Source organism: Chanodichthys erythropterus, chromosome 12 (genome assembly GCF_024489055.1).
Source record: "Chanodichthys erythropterus isolate Z2021 chromosome 12, ASM2448905v1, whole genome shotgun sequence".
Classification (NCBI taxonomy): Eukaryota; Metazoa; Chordata; class Actinopteri; order Cypriniformes; family Xenocyprididae; genus Chanodichthys; species Chanodichthys erythropterus.
The window spans coordinates 52,486,398-52,509,051 of record NC_090232.1 but is presented as its reverse complement, the minus strand read 5'-3'; the positions used below and the strand labels follow the sequence as shown (position 1 = coordinate 52,509,051).

Genomic DNA, 22,654 nt, shown 5'->3' with positions numbered 1-22,654 from the left:
GTACAAAATGTGGTTTTAACGAGAAAAGATGTTGTTTGAACGACATAATATGTCGTTTGAACGAGAAAAGAGGTCGTTTGAACGACATAATATGACGTTTGAACGACACCATTGAGTGGAAAAAATAATATGTATGTGGCAGCAATGCGCCACCGTAAAAGACAATATAACATTGATTCAGACAGATTCATATTCAGACAGTGACTGTGATTTATCCATATGCAAGAATTTATTAACCCTGATTTGATCATAACCCTAAAATTTTATTTCACTTCTACAACCTAGTAAGGTCAGTTTATTAATTTGGTTAAAATAAAATAATCATGCAAAATGTAGAAAAATTTTAGTATAATGAAAATATGAACAGTTAAGAATCAAAGAATATAAATCACTTACATTAGTACTAAGAAGACTTCTCAAAAAAAAAAAAAAAAAAAAAAAAACAACATTTAAATTAATGCATTTGGCAGATCCTTTTATCCAAAGCCACTTACAATGCATCCAAGGTAAAATTACTCAATCAATCTTACTCATGGTGCATTCAGTCTAACACAGATAGGCCTACACAGTTAATCTTGTTATGAACTCTTGCAAATGGCAGAAAAGGCTGCCCTGAAATGACTTGCAGTCAGAAGTCTATAACATGAAACCACCTTGTCTGGCTATCACCAAGCTCAATTTAAAATTGAACATTGGTCTGGGGAGTTTGCTCTGTATTTCCTACTGCACAAGAGACGTGATCAATGAGCATTATTCACGCAATTGGATTGTCCTTCAACAAATCAGATCAATGATCTGGGTGACGTACTTTTGCAGAGCAATGCGAAAACTCCAGACGGGCTTAGTTTGTATTGGTTTGTAGCATTGATCAGCGGTTTGCAGAAGCAGCAATGGCATCAAGCGATTTTTGCAGGTTATGCAAAAAAACATGAAAGTGAGTAGTATTTACACCCAGTCGAGCGATTTGTTTGCTAAACTAAAGAAGTCATTCAGCATCGTTGAGAGGTTAAAAGGAATTGGATTGATGGTCGTGCGAGAGACGTCATCGTGTTATACCCGCCCAGAGCCATAGAAAGAGCTCTGTACCCGCCAATAGCGATCAAATCACCGGCAGATCAGGCTGGGTTTACCAAGTCTAGAAACCACCTAAACAGTGAGTGCAATAATGGAAAAATATCCAACTATGTGTGATGTCTCTGTGGTTCTGCACAGGAATCTGTTAAATCTGACACAGAGACACTGCAGAATCATTGTAAAGTCCAAATCCAGCATAGAGGGGTTCAGTGAATGTGGTGTTGAATGTGTGTAAGTGTGTGAGTGTGTGTGTGTCAGAGATGCTGTAGAAGGACAGAGTGCCGGCCGGCCAGTCCAGAAACACTCCTACTCTTTTAGATGGCGATGATGGGGGAGGAATATGTATGCTCTTAGTCTTATTATTGTGCCAGGCAGAGTAAATCGTATCACAACAGTAAAGATTCCAGGACTCTTCATTGAGTCCAAACCGACAGTCACTTCCTTTTTTCCTATTGACTCCTTTATAAGAAACTGCTACATGACCCCAGCCTCTCAGGGTTATCTCCCAGTAACAGCGTCCAGTCAGACTCTCTCGACACAGAACCTGCTCAAAGCGTTCAAATCTGTCTGGATGATCAGGATATGGATGATGCTCTCTCTCACATGTTGTTTTTTTGTTCTCTTCAGACAGAGAGAGACGAGTGTTTGCTGTGTTTGGATCCAGTGTGAGATCACAGGCATCTGAACACAACAAGAGATCATCTATGACATCATTAAATATGCATATGTTTTGTGTGTGTGTGTGTGTGTGTGTGAAGACTTACATTTTCGTAGTCCAGGTATGATCCTGAAATGTCCTCCATAGTCAAAACTAAACAGAAACAAATAATGTTTAATGTACTGATAACTAATGTCTAATAAAAATGGTTGCATTGTGGCATAAAATAGATAGTGATAATTAAAAGCATACTGTAAATTGTGATTATTTACTAACTGGAACTGGCCCAAGTGTATTTTGCTATCTGGGAAGCATCACAAAATATATATGTAATTTGATCATGAACAGCTGGTATCAATTCATCTTTGAGAATCAACTTCTGTGCAAATTCTGTTTTACTGACCCTCGGTGTAAAGCAGTTTGGTGTAAAATTACTTCATGACATTGACATGGTGACGGGCTTTAGCATATCATTAACAGTGAACTAGTCTCTAAAGAAGCATCCTAGTATATTTTTCTGTTGATATGAAAAAATTGTGGAGATTTAGCAATACGGCGGGTGTATGATGTATTTTACAATGTTATGATGAACTATATGCCTTTCTACGGTGACCAGGAGAGAGCATGTTCAGTTTACTTGGTTTTTGTTGTGGCCATGACATATAAACTTGTGGGAAAGTAATAATATGTTCTGGCCACAAGATCATTTTGTCGAGGTAACGACATCTTTATGTTGTGGCCAAGTATGGTAAAGGAACAATATATTTTTCTCGTGGCCATGAGTTAAATGTGTAAACATCCTGCATGACTATAGCAACCTGGAATTATCAGAAATGGATAAGACAATAATAATAATAATAATATTTATTTCTAATTAATCAATCCTTTCTGACATTTTTAACATTTCGATCACGCAACCACCTCCTCGTTTTATGAGATTTGAAATACGTAGCCCATGACTAAAAATAGTTTTTAAAAGAAACCCCACCACTTCGGATCAACTTAGCACTGGAGTTATTTTTCTATTATAGACTTATTTTAAATATTGTGCAGGAAACTTGTCATGTCCTGATTGACTGATGATCCAATCTGATAAACTGTAAACACAGCCTTAAGTGACCCCCAACCCACATACAAACTGATATGTCATATATGTCATAACTGCCACACATACTTGAGTCTCTGCAGAGAGCAGTCTGGATTCTTCAGTTTGTCATTGAGCAGCTGGACTCCTGAATCTCCTGGATGATTGTAGCTTAGATCCAGCTCTCTCAGGTGTGAGGGGTTTGAACTCAGAGCTGAAGATAGATAACCACAGCCTTCCTCTGTCACCATGCAGCCAGACAACCTACAGAAACACATTCACGGTGATACCAGATAATTTATTTTTTTTTAATTTTCGGAGCTTGACTATCACTAATCACTGTCCATGCACATTGTATAGAAAAGGGCTTTGACATTGTGCAAAGTCGGATTGATACTTGCTCTTATGCAATGATGTTAGCCAATCATAACAATGGTTGTTTACTGACAAGCCTTAAAGGAGCACTAAAATGAAGCATTTAAGACAGACGGTCAAAATGAAAGTAGAATATATATATATATACAGCTATCGAAAAAATTAAGAGACCACTCCAAGTTCAGAAATCAATGTAAAGTGGTCTCTTAATTTTTTCCATAGCTGTATATATATATATACAGGGGCGGCACTAAGGGGTGGGCTAAGGGGGCTGGAGCCCCAAATGTTTTCCCAAAAGCCCAGAATCTTTCAGGTTTGAGCTTTCTTAACAGTGCTCTCAAAATATATTTTTTTCTAATTTTTATCTATTAAAATATGTTAAACAGTTCAATATCGCTTTTCTACAGTATTCATCATAGGTATCCATACACCGGCAGTGCTTTCTCTTCTCTCCAACAGCGCGTTCACGCACACCGCAGCTGAACACAGACACGCTCACTCAGAGCAGCGGCAGGCCTCGAGACCCTCGTTCGATCCGGTTGGATAGGATATAACAGCTGATATTGCAACTTTAGCACATTTGTCAGCTAAACATTCATTCAGTGTTTCCCAATGACCCTGTGCCGCCGTCACCGGTAGGTTTCATCATAAACCGAAAATTTAAAACATACAAAGCTTAAATGGTCTCTACGTTGTATTTTACCAACAAACTAAAATCGAAGCCGTGATATGGCTTTGTGCCTTTATAAAACAGCTAAATTTGCGCACGCGATCAGCTGGTGATCAAAATAAAAGCTCAAGGATTTATCTTTTAAAAAGAAATTAGTACAAAAGTGTTGTAATTTCCCTATACTGTTGTGTAAAGTTAGTAACTAATAAAATTGTCATTTATTTTAGAGTGCATGTGTTACAATATATGGAAATTGCTGTCATGAATAATTATATAATATTAAAACATTATTATATTATTATTTTATTAATAATTATTTGGCATCCAAAAACAATGTAGACTGAGACTTTATATCACAACTATAAAGATGTTTGAGCCCTCTTTAATGTCCAGGTACAAGTGTACAATGCTGTTTCTTTGTTCAATGTGCACACTGTATGGGCTTAAGCTTTTAAGTTTTGGAGCTCTCAAAGTGCACCAGATTGATGCATTTAACCTTAAAATGTACAAAATTTTCTTCCGGGGGGCATGCCCCCGGACCCCCCTAGAGGAGGTACACCCAACAAACTTTTATAAATTACAGTGCCAAATAATGTACATTTTCTGAACAACAATACTACAACAAAAGCTCCTTTCATGTCAGTAAAGATGTTAAACAGAAAATTAAAATGTCATTGGACAAATATTGATTTGGGCTAAGCCCCAGATGTTTACAATGTCTGGCTCCGCCCCTGTATATATGTTGTGAATGGGAGGCTCAGGCAGGAGATCCAAGTGCAGCGTTTATTAAAGTAGAGTGGTCGTACAGGCAGGATCAAAACAGGAACAAACAGGAACAGTGAGGAACAGGCAGAATCGTAGTCAAGGGACAGGCAAAGATCAGGACAGGCAGCAATGGGTCAAAAAACAGGGAACAGGCAGACAGGGAATACAGGAAAACGCTCGGAATTGCAACAACAGTTAAACAATACTTCGCGGTGAGGTGGTGTGTGTGGAAGTCCTTTATAGTCCAGGTAATGAGCTGCAGCTGGGTGTGGTAATCAGTGATTAGTGTGAAGTGTGTGCAGGTGAGTGACAGAGAGGATGATGGGAGATGTAGTCCAGGAACAGTGACAGGAACAGACGGTGATCATGACATAATGCCCCCCTCCCGGAAGGCGCGTCCTCGCGCCGTAAAAGGAACAGCTAGGGAGGGGGGGTGGGTGCATTGGAGATCTAACGGCAGACGGGGACGAAATCTCCAATGCAGCCCCAGGGACTCAGTCAGCCACGGTGGGTCAGGTGGCTCGGGCGGCCACGGCAGGTCAGGTGGCCTGGGCGGCCACGGCAGGTCGGGTGGTTCAGGCAACCACGGCAGGTCAGGTGGTTCGGACAGCCACGGCAGGTCAGGTGGCTCGGGCGGCCACGGCAGGTCAGGTGGTTCGGACAGCCACGGCAGGTCAGGTGGCTTGGACGGCCACGGCAGGACAGAGTCCATACATGGCCCTAGTGGCCTACAGTCCATGAATGGCCATAGTAGTTCAGAGGCCCTTAAAGGCCATGGTTGAGCAGGGTCCCCACCCACAAGCTCCCCACCCCTAGGTATACTGCCCCCCCCAAAAAAGTTCTTGGGGAAATCAACGGAGTATGTAGGGGGTTGATGGGCAAGTAGCTTGGATGACGGTGGCAGGGCAAGGCGTTTGGGCGGCGCCGGCAGGGCGAGGAGCTCGGGTGGCGCCGGCAGGGCGAGGCGTTTGGGCGGAGCAGGAGAGACCTCTGGAATGGTTCCCAGGCCCACAGCGGCCTCTTGAAGGGCATCGGCGTCTTGAGGAGAGGAGGACGCCTTCTTCCTCCTCCTCCTCCTCCTCTTTTTCCGAGGGTGAGTCGATGATTCACCGGTTGGAGGGGGTTCAGGAGCAGACTCACTGGCTGAAGCAGATTCTGGAGCGGACTTAATGGCTGGAACGTCCCCTACCTCCGTGAGCACCGAAGGGGCGGCCATCTTGCCCGTAGGCACTGGCAAAGCAGCCATCTTGTCCATTGCGTCCAGGGCGCTTGAGAGCGTTGCAACAGGCGAGCTTGAGAGCGTTGCAACCGGCGAGCTTGAGAGCGTTGCAACCGGCGAGCTTGAGAGCGTTGCAACCGGCGAGCTTGAGAGCGTTGCAACCGGCGAGCTTGAGAGCGTAGCAACCGGCAGGCTTGAGAGCGTAGCGGCAGACTGGCTTGAGAGCGAAGCGGCAGACTGGCTTGAGAGCGAAGCGGCAGACTGGCTTGAGAGCGAAGCGGCAGACTGGCTTGAGAGCGAAGCGGCAGACTGGCTTGAGAGCGAAGCGGCCGGCTGGCTTGAGAGCGAAGCGGCCGGCTGGCTTGAGTGCGAAGCGGCCGGCTGGCTTGAGTGCGAAGCGGCCGGCTGGCTTGAGAGCGAAGTGGCCGGCGGAGACTTGAGTGCAGAGAGCGAAGTGGCCACCAGGCTTGAGAGCGAAGCGGCCGACGGAGACTTGGGGATGCCAGCTGCTCGGACTGAAATCAACGGTGGATCGGTCACACTGGAACGCAACCCTCTCCGCTCCCGGACTGATCTAGAGACCTGACGTGACTCTGGGCGATCAGCGGCGACGTGACTTTGCTCTGGGCGATCAGCGAAGGCGTGACGTTGCTCTGGGCGATCAGCGAAGGCGTGACGTTGCTCTGGGCGATCAGCGAAGGCGTGACGTTGCTCTGGGCGATCAGCGAAGGCGTGACGTTGCTCTGGGCGATCAGCGAAGGCGTGACGTTGCTCTGGGCGATCAGCGAAGGCGTGACGTTGCTCTGGGCGATCAGCGAAGGCGTGACGTTGCTCTGGGTGATCAGCGAAGGCGTGACATTGCTCTGGGCGATCAGCGGAGACTTGACGTTGCTCTGGGCGATCAGTGCTGACTTGACTTGGCGTTGTTATTGTGGTGACCACCATTTTGTGAGTGTTCTTGGATGCGGCGGCCATTACGTGATTAAGCATGGTGTCGCGTTCTTCTGCGACACCCACAGTAAAGGGAGATCCGCTCAGTAGTAAAGCCTGTTCAATATACTGTTCCAACATCCCATTTGGATCGTGTAGCGGCATGACAGAACTGAGCGGGTCAGATAGTCCACCGCGAAAAAATATCATTAGGCACTCCTCATTAAAACAGGTTAACGGTGCCAGTTCAATAAAGTCCATGACATAGTTCTCAATGGATCTGTCCCCTTGACGGAGACCTATTAACTTGGCAGATGGGTTCATAATTGTTGAGACAGGAACACTCACGGTAGCTGCTGGATCTTGGTAGTGGCGAAGTATTCTGTTGTGAATGGGAGGCTCAGGCAGGAGATCCAAGTGCAGCGTTTATTAAAGTAGAGTGGTCGTACAGGCAGGATCAAAACAGGAACAAACAGGAACAGTGAGGAACAGGCAGAATCGTAGTCAAGGGACAGGCAAAGATCAGGACAGGCAGCAATGGGTCAAAAAACAGGGAACAGGCAGACAGGGAATACAGGAAAACGCTCGGAATTGCAACAACAGTTAAACAATACTTCGCGGTGAGGTGGTGTGTGTGGAAGTCCTTTATAGTCCAGGTAATGAGCTGCAGCTGGGTGTGGTAATCAGTGATTAGTGTGAAGTGTGTGCAGGTGAGTGACAGAGAGGATGATGGGAGATGTAGTCCAGGAACAGTGACAGGAACAGACGGTGATCATGACAATATATATATATATATATATATATATATATATATATATACATATATAACAGGGTTCTAAATTAACACCCGCCAAACCGCCAAATGCGGGTTAAAATTCATTTTGCCGGGTGTTAATAAAAACTTACTAGCCAGTTTGGCCGGTGATGCATGAGTCTCTCTTCTGTATGTGCGGTCAATCACAGGGAAAGCACCAGCCTTTTCTCATTCGAGTTGCCATATCTGGCTAGAAAAATCAGCGAACAAGAATAAGCCTACAATAAACCTCAATAAATCCAAATGCTTAATGCTGAAAATAAGACCAAAATATCTCGATCATGTCTGCTCACTTTAATAAACCTGTTCGCTTTATAAGACGAGCTTAAACAACAAGCCCAAATACGTTTATAATGAGTGACCATGGCAACACAGAAAAAGCGCGCTCTGCGTAATCAGGCTGTACAAGCATAAACAAAACACGGCGCCTCCGTCAAATGTGTAAAGTTAGTGTGTTAAATTGCTGAAAACAACGAGTATTTTGTCACTTTAATATGACTTTGGTCACGATAACGGATACCAAACACAAGAGACGCCAGAACGTCGCTATGGTTTCCAAGCTGTCAATCATCGCATTTTCGAGAGTAAGTCGTGTAATCCCACACACATGTAATGATAATTTAGGGGTATCACTCCTGCATTTAAATGCGGTTGTCACTCCTGAAACGTACAATGTTTAGGCCGTGGCTGTGTGCAAACATGGATCAAAAGGAACAGGGTGGCTCAGAATCTGATGGCACCTCTGAAGAAGAAAAGCTCTGAAGACATGTGATTCAAATGATAGATAGATGAAATGTTTGCACTTTCTGTGCATATTTTGTTGTACTTATATGTGTTTTTCATGCCAACAATGTTAAAGTCCCCGTGAACCAGAAGTTGCAAACGACTTTTCTCCAATGTTGTGATGTATTTCCAAGTGAAACGGAATATAGAATAGAGGGCAGAGTTTTACTTTAGCGCTCCTCCTCTCCATCTCTCGCTCATAGCAGACGAACGGTTGCAGAGTGGTTTATGCGTTTTCAACCCAAGCCGTCAAACTGACGTTATCAGAGAAGGAACGCCATTCCAGACCAGAAGTAACTTTTCAGATTTTGATTAAAGATTACCGCGACAAACAATTTTTTTCGGTGTATTAACTTGCACGGATTAATTGTTTACCACAAGACTAGTAATATGCACTAACAAAGTAAATAGAGTCGATTTTGATTTCATCTGTACTTGAAAATGATCAAATGCATTCAGTGGCACTCATAATTTCTCTTATTTTCACAGAAAAAAAATTTGGCTTGGAAATTCTGATTGGCTGGTAACTTTAGAAGGTTACCAGCCACATTGGATGGTGATCAAAAATGTTAATTTAGATGATATATATATATATATATATATATATATATATATATATATATATATATATATATATATATATCTCATCATCAGAAATTCATGGAATCTGCCGTTTCCAAAGAATGTCATGTTGTTTATGTGTACAAAGTTTTGTGAAATTTAAATGTTGCACTCCCAAGATATAGGCCAATTAGTCACACATTAAAAAAATTTATCAGTCTATATATGCCTTAACAATAATTAAATAGTACCACCTCGGTTGAGGTTACAAGTGTGCCATTCCAATACTAAATGTGATGTGTAAACACTGCAGATCACTGATTGGTCAGAGAGAATCATCACTACCAGCATCATTAGATTTGAAACACGAGACACCAAACCCGCTAGATTTAAATAGACAGTAAAAGCCACCGCAGTATCATATGTTCATGCAACTTTTTTAAATGATCAACGCACTCAACTTGAAAAAATGAAATGGCTATATCATGGTCAGTAGACAAGGTGCAGACTTGTTTGTATGCAAGGAGGGGATCAACAGCAGTAGAGGTGGCACAATTACATGATTAGTCTATAATTCCACCCATTTTGAAGCGATACTAAACTGCAGTGAAAAAGCAAAGCGAAAGTAAAGCAAGCAGAGTCGTGCCGAGTTGTACCACACAGTGAAAAAGTGTCATTAGAAATACCATGGGTTCACTCAAAACAAGATGAGTCCACTTTTAAATATTATGCCACCAACTGTAACCAGCTTCCTGAATGGATCAGATGTGCTCCAGCAGTAGCTACATTACAATTTCAAACACATATGTTTAACTGTGTGTCAGTTAAGTTTACAAGGCAAGTTAAGTTTGCAGCCATTTTTGTTGATATGTACAATTGTTTTTTCTTGGTTTGGTTAGCACTTGCTTTAAACATGATACACGTTAAATTTCATTTTCATTGATAAAACTATCTAAGGGTTATGACAGGTTTTTAGTTGTAGTGGCCCCTATGGGCAGAATGACAAAATTTTGCAAGCACACTCAGAAAGCCTGGTTGAATGTGTATAAAGTTTTGTCAAGTTTGAACTTTACATTTGGCAGATATAGGTCAATTAATAGACAGAGCTGTAGATCACTGATAAGCCATGCAATATCGCGTTCAATATCGATATGTATCGCCGTCGATATTGAACGCGATATTGCGTGGCTTATCAGTGATCTACGGCTCTGTCTATTAAATGCCGCTCCATTTGAAAGCAGGTGATGGCGATTTAGCGGTAATCAGGGAACCGGCTTTACTGAGGAAATGCGCGTGACAAAAGCATTCGATACATCGCCCAGCCCTACATTCAAGATTTATATATATGATGTAACACCTAACCTTTATCAAGAGTGACTTTATGGAATCTGTCTGTTGTATTTGTATCATTAAGTTTGTGTGCAATCTGTTATATAATTAAGTTTAAAAAAATAAAAAAAAATATGCACACCTTAGTATTTGCAGGAGACAGTTTGTACTCTTCAGTCCACCAGAGAGCAGTTTCACTCCTGAATCCTGCAGGTCATTGTTACTCAGGACCAGCTCTCTCAGGACACAGTTAGGGGACTGAAGAGTTGACGACAATGTTTCACAATGCTGACCAGTAAGATTGCAGCCAGAAAGACTGAAATATGGCAAAACACATGAGAATTCTACAACTAGTAATTCAACAATATCAGCTTCATTCTTGTAAAAACATTCTTGTAAAAGAATGTTAAAGGCATTTTAAAAATAACCTAAAATAGATCAAATCAGAAAGTGTAAATCCATTCAAATGACTCTTCACTGTAATACATGATTAAACACTCACATGGCTTTTGTGCAGTTGATCACAGCTGGTATCAGTCTTCTTTTCCCCTCATCTGATGTGTTGTATTTCTTGAGGTCCAGCTCATCCAGCACTTCCTCTGTCATCTGAAGTATGTAGGCTATTGTTGAGCAGTGAGCAGGAGAGAGTTTCTTCTCTGAGTGTTTGTCTGATTTCACAAACTCCTGAATCTCTTTAGACAGAGTCTGATCTTTCACTTCCAGCAGACAGAGGAACAGATTGATGGATTGAGCACATGAGAGATGACAAATTCCATGTCCATCTTTGATCTTCCCTTTAAGGTACTGTGTGGTTCTCCTGATGCTCTCTGAGCTGTTCTCTGTGTGTGTCAGTAGATCCTGTAAGAGTCTCTGATTGGACTGCAGTGAGATGCCCAGCAGGAACCGGAGGAACAGATCCATCTGTCCGTTCTCACTCTCAAGAGCTTTATCTATTGCTTCCCTATGCAGACTATGAACTACATCTAAAAACTGCAATGTGTCAACATTTTTCATTACATAATGATAAAACGAATAGAAAGCAGCGAGAAACTCTTGAATGCTCAGATGAATGAAGCTGTAGACTTTCTTCTGATGAATCACAGATTCCACCTTAAAGATCTCAGTGCAAATCCCAGAATACACTGAGGCATCCATGACATCTATGCCACTCTCTCTCAGATCCTCCTCATAGAACATCACATTGCCCTTCATCAGCTGTTTGAAAGCCACTTCAGCAAGTTTCACAATCACTTCTCTGTTGGACTGCAGGTGTTTTTCTGGATCTCTCTCTTCATACTTTTGATTCCTCATGTTGATTTGAATCAGCAGGAAGTGGATGTACATTTCAGTCAGAGTTTGAGGGATTTCTGCACTCAGATCTTCTTTCAGGAGTTTTTGAAGCACAGTGGATGAGATCCAGCAGAAGACGGGTATGTGGCACATGATGTGGAGGCTTCTTGCTCTTCTGATGTGTGAGATGATTCTGCTGGCTTGATGTTTGTCACTGAGTTTCTTCCTGAAATATTCTTCCTTCTGAGGCTCATTGAATCCCTGAATTTCTGTCAGACGGTTGATGTATTCGGGCGGAATCTGATTGGCTGCTGCTGGTCTAGAGGTGATCCAGATGAGAGCAGAGGGAAGCAGCTCTCCTTTCATGAGGTTTGACATCAACACACCCACTGATGAAGTCTCAGTCACATCAGAAACTTTCTGAGCATCTGAAAACATCAGTGTCATTCTGCTTTCATCCAGACCATCAAAGATGAACACAACTTTACAGTGCTCATAAATCTTTGAGTCCAGATCTTGAAGCTCAGGATGAAAGTCCAGCAGAAGACTGTGAAGACTGTACTGATGATCTCTGATCAAGTTTAGCTCTCGAAATGGAAGCACAAACATGAAATCTACATCCTGATTGGCTTTTCCCTCGGCCCAGTCCAGAATGAACTTCTGTACAGAGACGGTTTTTCCGATTCCAGCGATGCCTTTAGTAAGAACAGTCTTGATTTGGTCTTTCTCCTCACATCCTGGTTCAGGTGAAGCTTTAAAGATGTCATTGCAGTAGATTGGGGTGTCTTGCGAGTGTTGTGTTCTGGCTGTTTTCTCCATCTTTAAAACCTCATGCTCTCCATTCACACATCCTCTCTCTCCCTCTATGATGTAGAGCTGTGTGTAGATCCTGTTCAGGAGGGTTTCATTCTCTTGGAGTTTGTTTCCCTCAAATAATCTCTCATACTTAATCTTCATGCTGGTTTTGTGCTGGTCTTTAATTCTCTGCAGGTCTTCAGTCTCCAGTGTGTTTGCCTGCAGGACTGCTTCAGGGTTTTCCTGTCTGAGGTGAGTCTGATAGTGGGATGCAGATATCTTGCTCCTACTGAAAAAAAAAAAAAGAAAAAGAAAAGATCAGCAAAAAAGACACTGACAGTGATAACAATGGCAGCATTAATCATTTGGCATTAACATGCATCCTGTATCCAGATGTTGTCCACATATACAATGAAAAGACAAGTTTAAATGAATTTGTGATAGGAATGTTATTTGACCTGTGTGTCCTGATCCAAATGTAGCTGTGGATGCATTGTGATCAGATCTCAGTGTAATGCAAATGCAAGCAATGAATGATATATCAGTTACCAGATACGATTGTGGTATCCCTGTGCAATGCATCTGTGGCGTATTTTAGAGTACATAGTGTTATTTAAATGAGTTTCATAAATCATAAATTCATCCTCATCTGAGATGCACAACAGTAAATCAGCAAGAGCAAGTTTATACTGACGGAGGGACAGTGGCCACCGGTCCATCATTGAATTTAGGGGGTTCCTCCCTTGAGTTGTTACTCTTCAGAGACACACCGCTGGGTTCAGGAGATTTTGATCTCTGTCTCTTCCTCCTGTTTATACTGACAAAAGACAAAAACAGCATTTCAGAGGATGAACTATACTGTATAACTTGAATGCACCTTATATTCACATGTTAATTTCTGACACATTTTTATACAAAGATATTTACAAAAGAGTGATTCATCATTCATCAGTGATTCACCATAACAACTATGTAATAGATGGGTCTGCTCTGGGGACATGAATAAAAACATAAATACTCTGATTTCAGAGCTGGTTCAATTATATTCACACCCATGTGCTTTCTTAACTGCTCTTTTGTCACCACTGATTTTTGTTGTGTGTTTTTTGTGATACTGATGGGGTATTCACACCAGACACTTCGCGTGTAGTTGGACGCTTGAACGTTCTGAGTTTACTCACTTCATTCGCACGTGAAATTCACTTCACAACAGACACAAATTAGCGTCATGAGAGGGGCTTCTACCAGTCGGCTCCAGTCTAGTTTCTGCACACTTCTTCTGAACAAACACATCAACTCATCAGCGGAAAAGTATTTGTAAAATACAGTGAATAAGTTCAATTTGCCAGCTTTAACTAGCTTGTAGTCTCCCTCTCTCTCTCTCTCTCTCTCTCTTTCTCTCTATCTATCTATCTATCTATCTATCTCTATATATATATATATATATATATATATATATATATATATATATATAATTATATTACTACTAGAGCAAGCTCCTAATTAGTTAACACCAAAGTTCAGATTTTTCAACTTGCGCGATTCACGCAAATCACGAGTTACGCATATCAAACGCCCAAAATGCTCAATTTGTTCCGCAGGATGTCTATTCACATCTTTGCATTGTTCTAAAATGAGCTGTGAGAAAAGCTGAACGTAGTTGGAAGAAAACAAAACTAGAAGTTTTTCGCCTTTCGTGGAAAGAAAAAATGATTGAGTACAGAACGGCTATAAGAAATGATAGATCTACTTACTTTTCAAATCTCTTAATAGAAAACAAACATAATCCTAGGCATTTATTTGACACAGTGGCTAAATTAACTAGAAACAGAGATTCAACTGCTGACGTTTCCAAAGAGCACAGCAGTAATGACTTTATGAACTTCTTTACTTGCAAGATTGACAATATTAGAGAGAAAATTATAAACATGCAACCGTCTACAGTTTCGCTTCAGACAGTGCACTGTAATGTCCCTGAGGTAAAACTAGAATCATTAGCCGCTATAGGAGAGGAAGAATTACCTAAACTTATCAAATCATCAAAATCAACAACATGTATGTTAGACCCAATGCCAACTAAACTACTGAAAGAAATGCTTCCAGAGGTCGTAGGTCCACTTCTTGATATAATTAATTCATCTTTAACGCTAGGATACGTGCCAAAAACTTTTAAGCAGGCTATTATTAAACCTCTTATTAAAAAACCTCAACTAGATCCGAGAGATTTAGTAAATTACACGCCAATCTCGAATCTACCTTTTCTGTCAAAGATACTAGAAAAGGCAGTTTCAACACAACTGTGCTCCTTTTTAGAAATGGAATCTGTGAGGATTTCCAGTCAGGATTTAGACCATACCATAGTACTGAGACTGCTCTCGTTAGAGTTACAAACGATCTACTCTTATCATCCGATCGTGGCTGTATTTCTCTATTAGTGTTATTAGATCTCAGTGCTGCTTTTGACACTATCGATCACAACATTCTTTTAAAAAGACTTGAAAACTATATTGGCATTAGTGGAATTGCTTTGGCATGGTTCAAATCATACTTATCTGACGGTTATCAGTCTGTAGTAGTTAATGAAGAGATGTCGTATCGATCACAGGTTAAATATGGGGTACCACAAGGCTCAGTATTAGGACCGTTGCTTTTCACTCTGTACATGCTACCCTTAGGCGAGATAATTAGGAAGCATGGTGTTAGTTTTCACTGCTACGCTGACGATACTCAGCTCTATATTTCCTCGCGCCCTGACGAAACTTACCAATTCACAAAATTAACAGAATGCATAGCTGACATTAAAAACTGGATGACAAGAAATTTCTTATTATTAAATTCAGAAAAAACTGATATCCTAATCTTTGGACCAAAAACTTCCTCACGAAAAAACCTTGAATACTCGCTAACACTTGACGGGTGCTCCATTAAATCTTCGTCCTCAGTTAGGAACCTGGGTGTGCTCTTTGATACCAATCTTTCATTTGAAAGTCATGTTTCTAGTATCTGTAAAACCGCCTTCTTCCATCTAAAAAATATATCTAAATTACGACATATGCTCTCAATGACAAATGCGGAACAGTTGGTTCATGCATTCATGACCTCAAGACTAGATTACTGTAACGCTCTACTGGGTGGTTGTTCTGCTCGGCTTTTAAACAGACTACAGTTGGTCCAAAATGCGGCAGCTAGAGTTCTTACTAGAACCAGAAAGTATGACCATATTATCCCAGTTCTGTCAACATTACATTGGCTCCCTATTAAACATCGTATAGATTTTAAAATCTTGCTACTTACTTATAAAGCTCTAAATGGTTTAGCTCCCCAATATCTAAGCGAGCTCTTGGTGCATTATAGTCCTTCACGTCTATTGCGATCTCAGAATTCAGGCCAGTTGATAATACCCAGAATATCAAAATCAACTGAAGGCGGCAGATCCTTTTCCTATTTAGCACCTAAACTCTGGAGCAATCTTCCTAGCACTGTTCGGGAAGCAGACACACTCTGTCAGTTTAAATCTAGACTAAAAACACATCTCTTTGCTCTTGCATACACATAACACATTATCAATACATTAACATTTTTTCAAATCCGTTAAAGGATTGTTACGCTGCAATAATTAGGTCGGCCGGAACCGAGAACATTTCCTATAACACTAGATATGCCTGTACATCAGAATAAGAATGGCATCTACGCTAATCAGTCTCTCTGCTTATCCTGAGGTTTGCCGGGTGCTGGATCCAGGCCGTATCCAGATCAGATGGAGAACCTGTGTCTGGACCTGACTACAACATAGCCCAGGAGACAATGGGCCTACAGATCCAGTTCTGGCTGCATCTATAATTCAGATTTTTAAATCTCTGTATCCGCTTACATATATTTATATATAATCTATTTTTAATCTCTATAATAAAATGTATAATTCAGATTTTGATCTCCATATCCATTTACATATATTATATATATCTTCCAAGGGGTTTTTTCCCTCCTAGGACTTTTTTCCCAGTGTTAGCACGCTGGGTTTTTCTCCTAGGGGTTTTTTTTTCCACCCCTGGGAGTCAGCCGACATTGGCTTAATGTAGCACCATCTTGTATATGTTACATATTACCACGCTTGCTTGTACAGCTTATTTTTAACCACTTCTCTTTTTTCTGTGCTTCTAATATGTAAAGCTTTGAAACAATTACCAATTGTAAAAAGCGCTATATAAATAAATTTGACTTGACTTGACTTGACTTAACATGTAAATCACTCGCGCTTAATGATTCATTCGCATCTGGTGTGAACGCACCATAAGAGGATAGCATGCATCACATCAAATACTCATCTAAACACCATTCACAGTAGTATGTGCAGTGTTGGAATGTTCAAAAACAGTATACCTTTACCCACCTACTAAAATTCTATTGGGCCTTAAGCAGGAAGTAACATGAGAAGTGTTGTAATACAACGTTTTCAAATTATTGAGACTGTAGGTCAGAAAAGAGATGAAAGTAAGAAATGGTTAGGCCTATCTATACAAGTATAGAACTAGTCTGTTTACCTTTTGAATGTTCCTTGTGTAAAAGGTTTTGGAGATATAAATTGCAAGGGAAGGGTGGGGGAGCTGTGAGGAGTAGTGAGACTGAAAGTTTAGGAAAGTGATTTTGTGCATCTCTGTGACACCACCTACTGTACCACGAGACACCACTCATTCACTGCAGGTTGGAATGATGCTTTGAATAAAAGCATTTGCTAAATGTTAAAATTACTAGTGTCTTACCTGGGATCAGAGGTCACTGCATCCCTGAATTTACTTTTCATAGACACACAGCTTGATCCAGAGGATGGAGAACTCATTTTAGAGGCAGTGCCCTCATCTTCTCTCTTTTTGTTGAGACTCATTTTAGTTTATCTGCTCTCGCGTTCTCAAGTCTCAAAAGAGTGGTGAGGGGATGATTTCAGACCTTTTATGTGGAGACACAGAGTTTAAAATGTAGTACAATGATGCTGTAGTAAATAATACACTGTAGTACAGCTAAATTAAACACTAAATCTAATATATTTACCTTCCCAATAATATAATATAATATATTTAATATAATATAATATAATTAATATAAAAATGTAGGTCATTGAAGTATTTTTTGTTTTTGTTGTGATTTTGTTTGTTAAGTTTGTTTTGCTTGTTAAGTTAAAGTTTCCATTTAAAATCATATTCTTCTGAAGAAACCTGTGGGTTAAAATGGTTCTTTAAGTTGGGGATCTTTAGGGTTCCTTGTCCACTTTCTTGATTTTACTTCAAGAGATAGTACACCCAAAAATGCCCATTGACCTCTATAGTGAAAAATATTATGGAAGTCAATGGGGGACCAGCAACTGCTTATAACATAATTTTCATTTTCGGGTAAACTATACCTTTAAAGGTAGAGTAGGCAATTTACTTTTTGTTTTAGTGGTTGAAACGCTCTTCACATCCTGATGGCAATTTAATAATATAAGCAGTCTAAATATTAATAAATGTACAAATATCTTCTGTGGAAGTCTCAAGAATAAAAAGTGGTCATCCAATCATTGCATTCAGTTTGAATGCAATTATAGAATTATAGAATTATAGAATTTCAGTAACACATTACAATAATGTTCATTAGTTAACATGAACTAATAATGAACTGCACTGCTACAACATTTATTAATTTGTGTTGTTGTTAAATTGAATATTTACTAATATTCATCTCACACACAGACACATCTCATCGCATCTCACACACAGACTTTAGCACTATATTTAGCAACTTTTAAATCACTTTAGTGCCTTTTTTCCATGAAAGGTACATAGGGACAAATCTACAACTTTTTTGGATAAACCCTAGCTTTCATTAAGTTGAAAGATGTAACTAGTACTGCTCTGCAAGTGTGAGGTCTGACTTTCCTGGCGCAGGATCGCCTTTCTCTGCATCTGTTCTGTGCAGTAATCAGCAAAGAAGCAGCACATTCTGTTGACTGTACACAGCTGACTCGTCAATAAATGAGTACAAAACAGCATTTTCAAGCACCTCTCACTTTTGGGCTTATAAACATAAACAGTTTGTCTGTAAATATGTGCTGCATGAGACAAATAATAGTAAAAACCACTGCATATGGGGCCATTCACGCCACATCTGAAAATGCATGGGAATGCACCCACGCTGCCTTTTACTTCTTTCCAAAGCACTTGCTTGCCCGTAATGTGTTTGCTGTTACTAAGCACTCAAGAACCGTGTGCTCCACATGCACACAAGGAAGCTTTAGTGTAGATGTATGGTGATTTTTTTCAGACCATTTCACGATTATAAATAATGATATAAGGAGTATAGGAAGAGTGAATCCTGGTTAACGTAGTATGAATGGGTTGTGTTTAGTCACTATTTTATACAGTACAGTCCAAAAGTTTGGAACCACTAAGATTTTTAATGTTTTTAAAAGAAGTTTCGTCTGCTCACCAAGGCTACATTTATTTATTTAAAAATACAGTAAAAAAAAACAGTAATATTGTGAAATATTATTACAATTTAAAATAACTGTGTATTATTTAAATATATTTGACAAAGTAATTTATTCCTGTGATGCAAAGCTGAATTTTCAGCATCGTTACTTCAGTCTTCAGTGTCACATGATCCTTCAGAAATCATTCTAATATGCTGATTTGCTGCTCAATAAACATTTATGATTATTTTCAATGTTGAAAACAGTTGTGTACTTTTTTTTTTCAGGATTCCTTGATGAATAGGAAGTTCAAAAGAACAGCATTTATCTGAAATACAAAGCTTCTGTAGCATTATACACTACCGTTCAAAAGTTTGGGGTCAGTAAGAATTTTTATTTTTATTTTTTTGAAAAGAAATTAAAGACATGAATACTTTTATTCAGCAAGGATGCATTAAATCAATCAAAAGTGGCAGTAAAGACATTTATAATGTTACAAAAGATTAGATTTCAGATAAACACTGTTCTTTTGAACTTTCTATTCATCAAATAATCCTGAAAAAAAATATTGTACACAAATATTTTGTACAATTGTACACATTAAATGTTTCTTGAGCAGCAGATCAGCATATTAGAATGATTTCTGAAGGATCATGTGACACTGAAGACTGGAGTAATGATGCTGAAAATTCAGCTTTGCCATCACAGGAATAAATTACTTTGTGAAATATATTCAAATAGAAAACAGTTATTTTAATTTGTAATAATATTTCACAATATTACTATTTTTACTGTATTTTTAATTAAATAAATGTAGCCTTGGTGAGTAGACGAAACTTCTTTTAAAAACATTAAAAATCTTAGTGGTTCCAAACTTTTGGACTGTACTGTACATGTTTTATGTCTGACAAAGACAAAAAAAATATATAAATAATAGTAACAGCTTTATTGGGAAATCAGTTGTATTACAGCATGTGACTCTCATGACACTTTGCAGAATCTGCTGCGTATGTTCATGTGTTTTGGAGGAGGCGTGGCTTTGGAAATGCTCTGAATGGAGGGTGGGATCTCATGCTTTTTAAAGCTAGATTGCTATTGCTTTCCTCTTAAAAATTGCCTACCCTACCTTTAAACAAACAGAAGACACTGTGACACTGAACTCCGTTGTATATTTCTGCTTAAAGGTGCTCTAGAATTGAAAATTGAATTTACCTCAGCATAGTTAAATAATTAGAGTTCTGTACATGGAAATGACATACAGTGAGTCTCAAACACGATTGATTCGTCCTTCTTATGTAAATTTGATTTTTGCAAAAGATCTCCGAAGAACAGGCGAATCTCAACATAACACCGACTGTTACGTAACAGTCCAACCCGATCTCACGGCAATTCATACGTATTTTACGAGGTGGCTAATTCGTATGATTTCATACGAGCTCACTCGTACGAATTCATACATTTTTAGCTAAATCTTTTGTATTTTACGAGTTGACACATTCGTACGATTTCATACGAATGACCTACCCCAAACCCCGCCCCTAAACCTAACCGTCACTGGGGTTTAGACAAATCGTATGAATTCGTACGAGTGAGGTCGTATGAATTCATACGAATTAGCCACCTCGTAAAATAAGTACGAATTGGTCGTGAGATAGCGTTGAACAGTCGGGATCATTAATATGTGCACCCCCAACTTTTGCATATGCCAGCTCATGATCAAGCATTAGACAAGCCAGTATTAACATCTGGAGCAGCACAGCCGAATCAACAGATGTTATGCAGGTCAGCAAGCAAGAACAATAGCTAAAAATGGCAGATGGAGCAATAATAACTGACATGATCCATGATATCATGATATTTTTAGTGATATTTGTAAATTGTCTTTCTAAATGTTTTGTTAGCATGTTGCAATGTATGCAATGTATTATAGAGTTGCAAGCTTGGGGGCAGGGAGCACGAGCATTTAAAGGGGATATGCACAGAAACGGCACATTTTTAATTATGCCCCAAAATAGGCAGTTAAAAAATTAAATAATAATAACACAAAAAAAATCTGATCAGATGAATTTGGTTGCGTATTAATAATGATTTCAACATGCAGTGGCTTTATTCATTGATCTCTGAATATAGTATTCCTTTCACATTATTGTAGTCCTATAAGTGCTGCATTTCTCTCCAATATGGTAGGAAATTAACTAAATGAAATGTGGAGAATGTAAGAAGATTGATAGGCCAGTTTACGGTGACAGGATGCGACAGAGAGCAAAGACGTGATTGTATGACGTGATAGTATGTCCCAAAGCTTGTCTACTCTTTTGCTACACACTCAAAAGTAAGTACTTTTTGTTCACAAAAAGAGTACATACTTTTAGGGTGTAGTATAAGTAGGTGAATTGGGACGCAGCATAAGACTAACACAGACATCAAGATTCTGCATTTAAACCTTAACAATGGTGACAAACTTTTCAGACTTTTAATTCTGAGCATCACAAAAAAAAAAAAAAAAAGTTTTTTGATGTCACAATTGTTGAGGTTCATACGCTGATCCCCCAATGTCCTCTTTGTAACATGTGACCATAAAATGACCAAAATTGAATGTCCCCTTAAAGTATTATAAGGAAACTTGAACTGCAGCACTTTCATTTCCAAAAGAGGACGTTTTAGAAACGTCCCTAATGTTCTGTAAAGGTTCAGAATTTTCAGAACTTTTAGGGAACTTTGCGCAAAGTCACAAGAATGTCCCCTTCTATGTGGGTTAGACCTCAGTTGTGTATTTCCACTTAGACAAACACTGTCACATGCCTAAACCACACCATCTGCAAAGAGGAACTGGAACTGACACAAAATGTTTGTGCAGATATTTCATTGGAAATTAGCTTTTTTATGTTTTTATTTATTTTCAATATTCAATTATGAGTATGTATTACCTTTTTATGTAAAATCCTACAAATAAAATTAGGTAGACTGAGTTGTGAAAAAAAGTATAATATAAAAATGTTCTTTGTAGCATAATAAAAAAGTTAGTGTTCCACTCTAAATTCATGAAGACGTTGCCTTTGGGGTTACAATGAACTGTAATCTGGAACCATTCAGAACTATTTTTCAACATTAAGAAAGCTCAAGCTAAAGTTCAGTGCAATTCAAGTTAAACTCAACTTGATGTCACAGGATCTAGAAATATTTGTATATACAATTGCACATTATGTTTTTCCTAATTATTTTTATGATCCAATGAAATCTGAGATCTGAGTAAATATCCAAGTTTCACTTTAGTTGTTTAGTTTTTTTTTGTTTGTTTGTTTTGTTTGTAATTTTGATCAGAGCTGTTAACTGTCAAAATATAATAATCAATGTTTGAATTCCCAATTTTTATATGACTATGTTTACACGAAGAAAAAGTTTTGAACTTACCAAAGAATATGCAGCTGTTTAAATATCCAGTGTTAACATGTTTAAAGCCTCAGAACAGAATCACTTCTCTGTCTTCTTCTTTCACTTTTGTTTCTAGGGTGGAATCTAAACACAGAAGGACACTGCAGGAAGGGGATGCAACATAAACGGCCATTCCAGATAATGAGAAAAAAGGACGTTGTTCATCTGTCCCTTGATCAAGTGTTTTCCATACATCCACATTATAAGGCAAAAAATTGCTCCAACCACAGAGCCATGTGTAACAGTCATAGCATTCTTGGATGCTGGGGTGAAATGTCTGGGGCCTAGATACAGGACCTAAATGAAACCAGGAGAAAGCCACAGGGAAGTTGATGCAGTGCTGATATTTAGAGGGACTGGCACTTGAAAGCAAGACCGAGATGAATTCATGTTAATATAAAATTATGTTTTATCCTTAGACAAACACAAATGT

At 39.5% G+C, this 22,654-nt stretch overlaps 1 protein-coding gene across 1 annotated transcript; it reads right to left on the bottom strand.

Annotated features, from left to right (window-relative positions):
* Positions 1-529: 529 nt before the first annotated feature.
* Positions 530-22,635, bottom strand: LOC137031776 (NLR family CARD domain-containing protein 3-like). The gene is made up of 8 exons (XM_067403040.1): positions 22,201-22,635; positions 17,108-17,291; positions 13,042-13,164; positions 10,765-12,636; positions 10,405-10,578; positions 2,907-3,080; positions 1,839-1,885; positions 530-1,755 (listed from the first exon to the last, which is right to left on the bottom strand). Exons 2-8 carry the CDS (start codon positions 17,227-17,229, stop codon positions 1,220-1,222), a joined length of 3,048 nt encoding a protein of 1,015 aa, XP_067259141.1. The 5' UTR covers positions 17,230-17,291; positions 22,201-22,635; the 3' UTR covers positions 530-1,219.
* Positions 22,636-22,654: the final 19 nt, after the last annotated feature.

What these genes read in the sequence shown, in the direction of transcription:
- LOC137031776 (XM_067403040.1), bottom strand. Translation starts at nt 17,229, where the DNA reads ATGAGTCTCAACAAAAAGAGAGAAGATGAGGGCACTGCCTCTAAAATG. An exon ending in GCAGTGACCTCTGATCCCAG is followed by an intron (nt 13,165 to 17,107) that starts GTAAGACACTAG and finishes GTCTTTTGTCAG; the next exon opens with TATAAACAGGAGGAAGAGAC. An exon ending in TGTCTCCTGCAAATACTAAG is followed by an intron (nt 3,081 to 10,404) that starts GTGTGCATATTT and finishes GTGTTTCTGTAG; the next exon opens with GTTGTCTGGCTGCATGGTGA.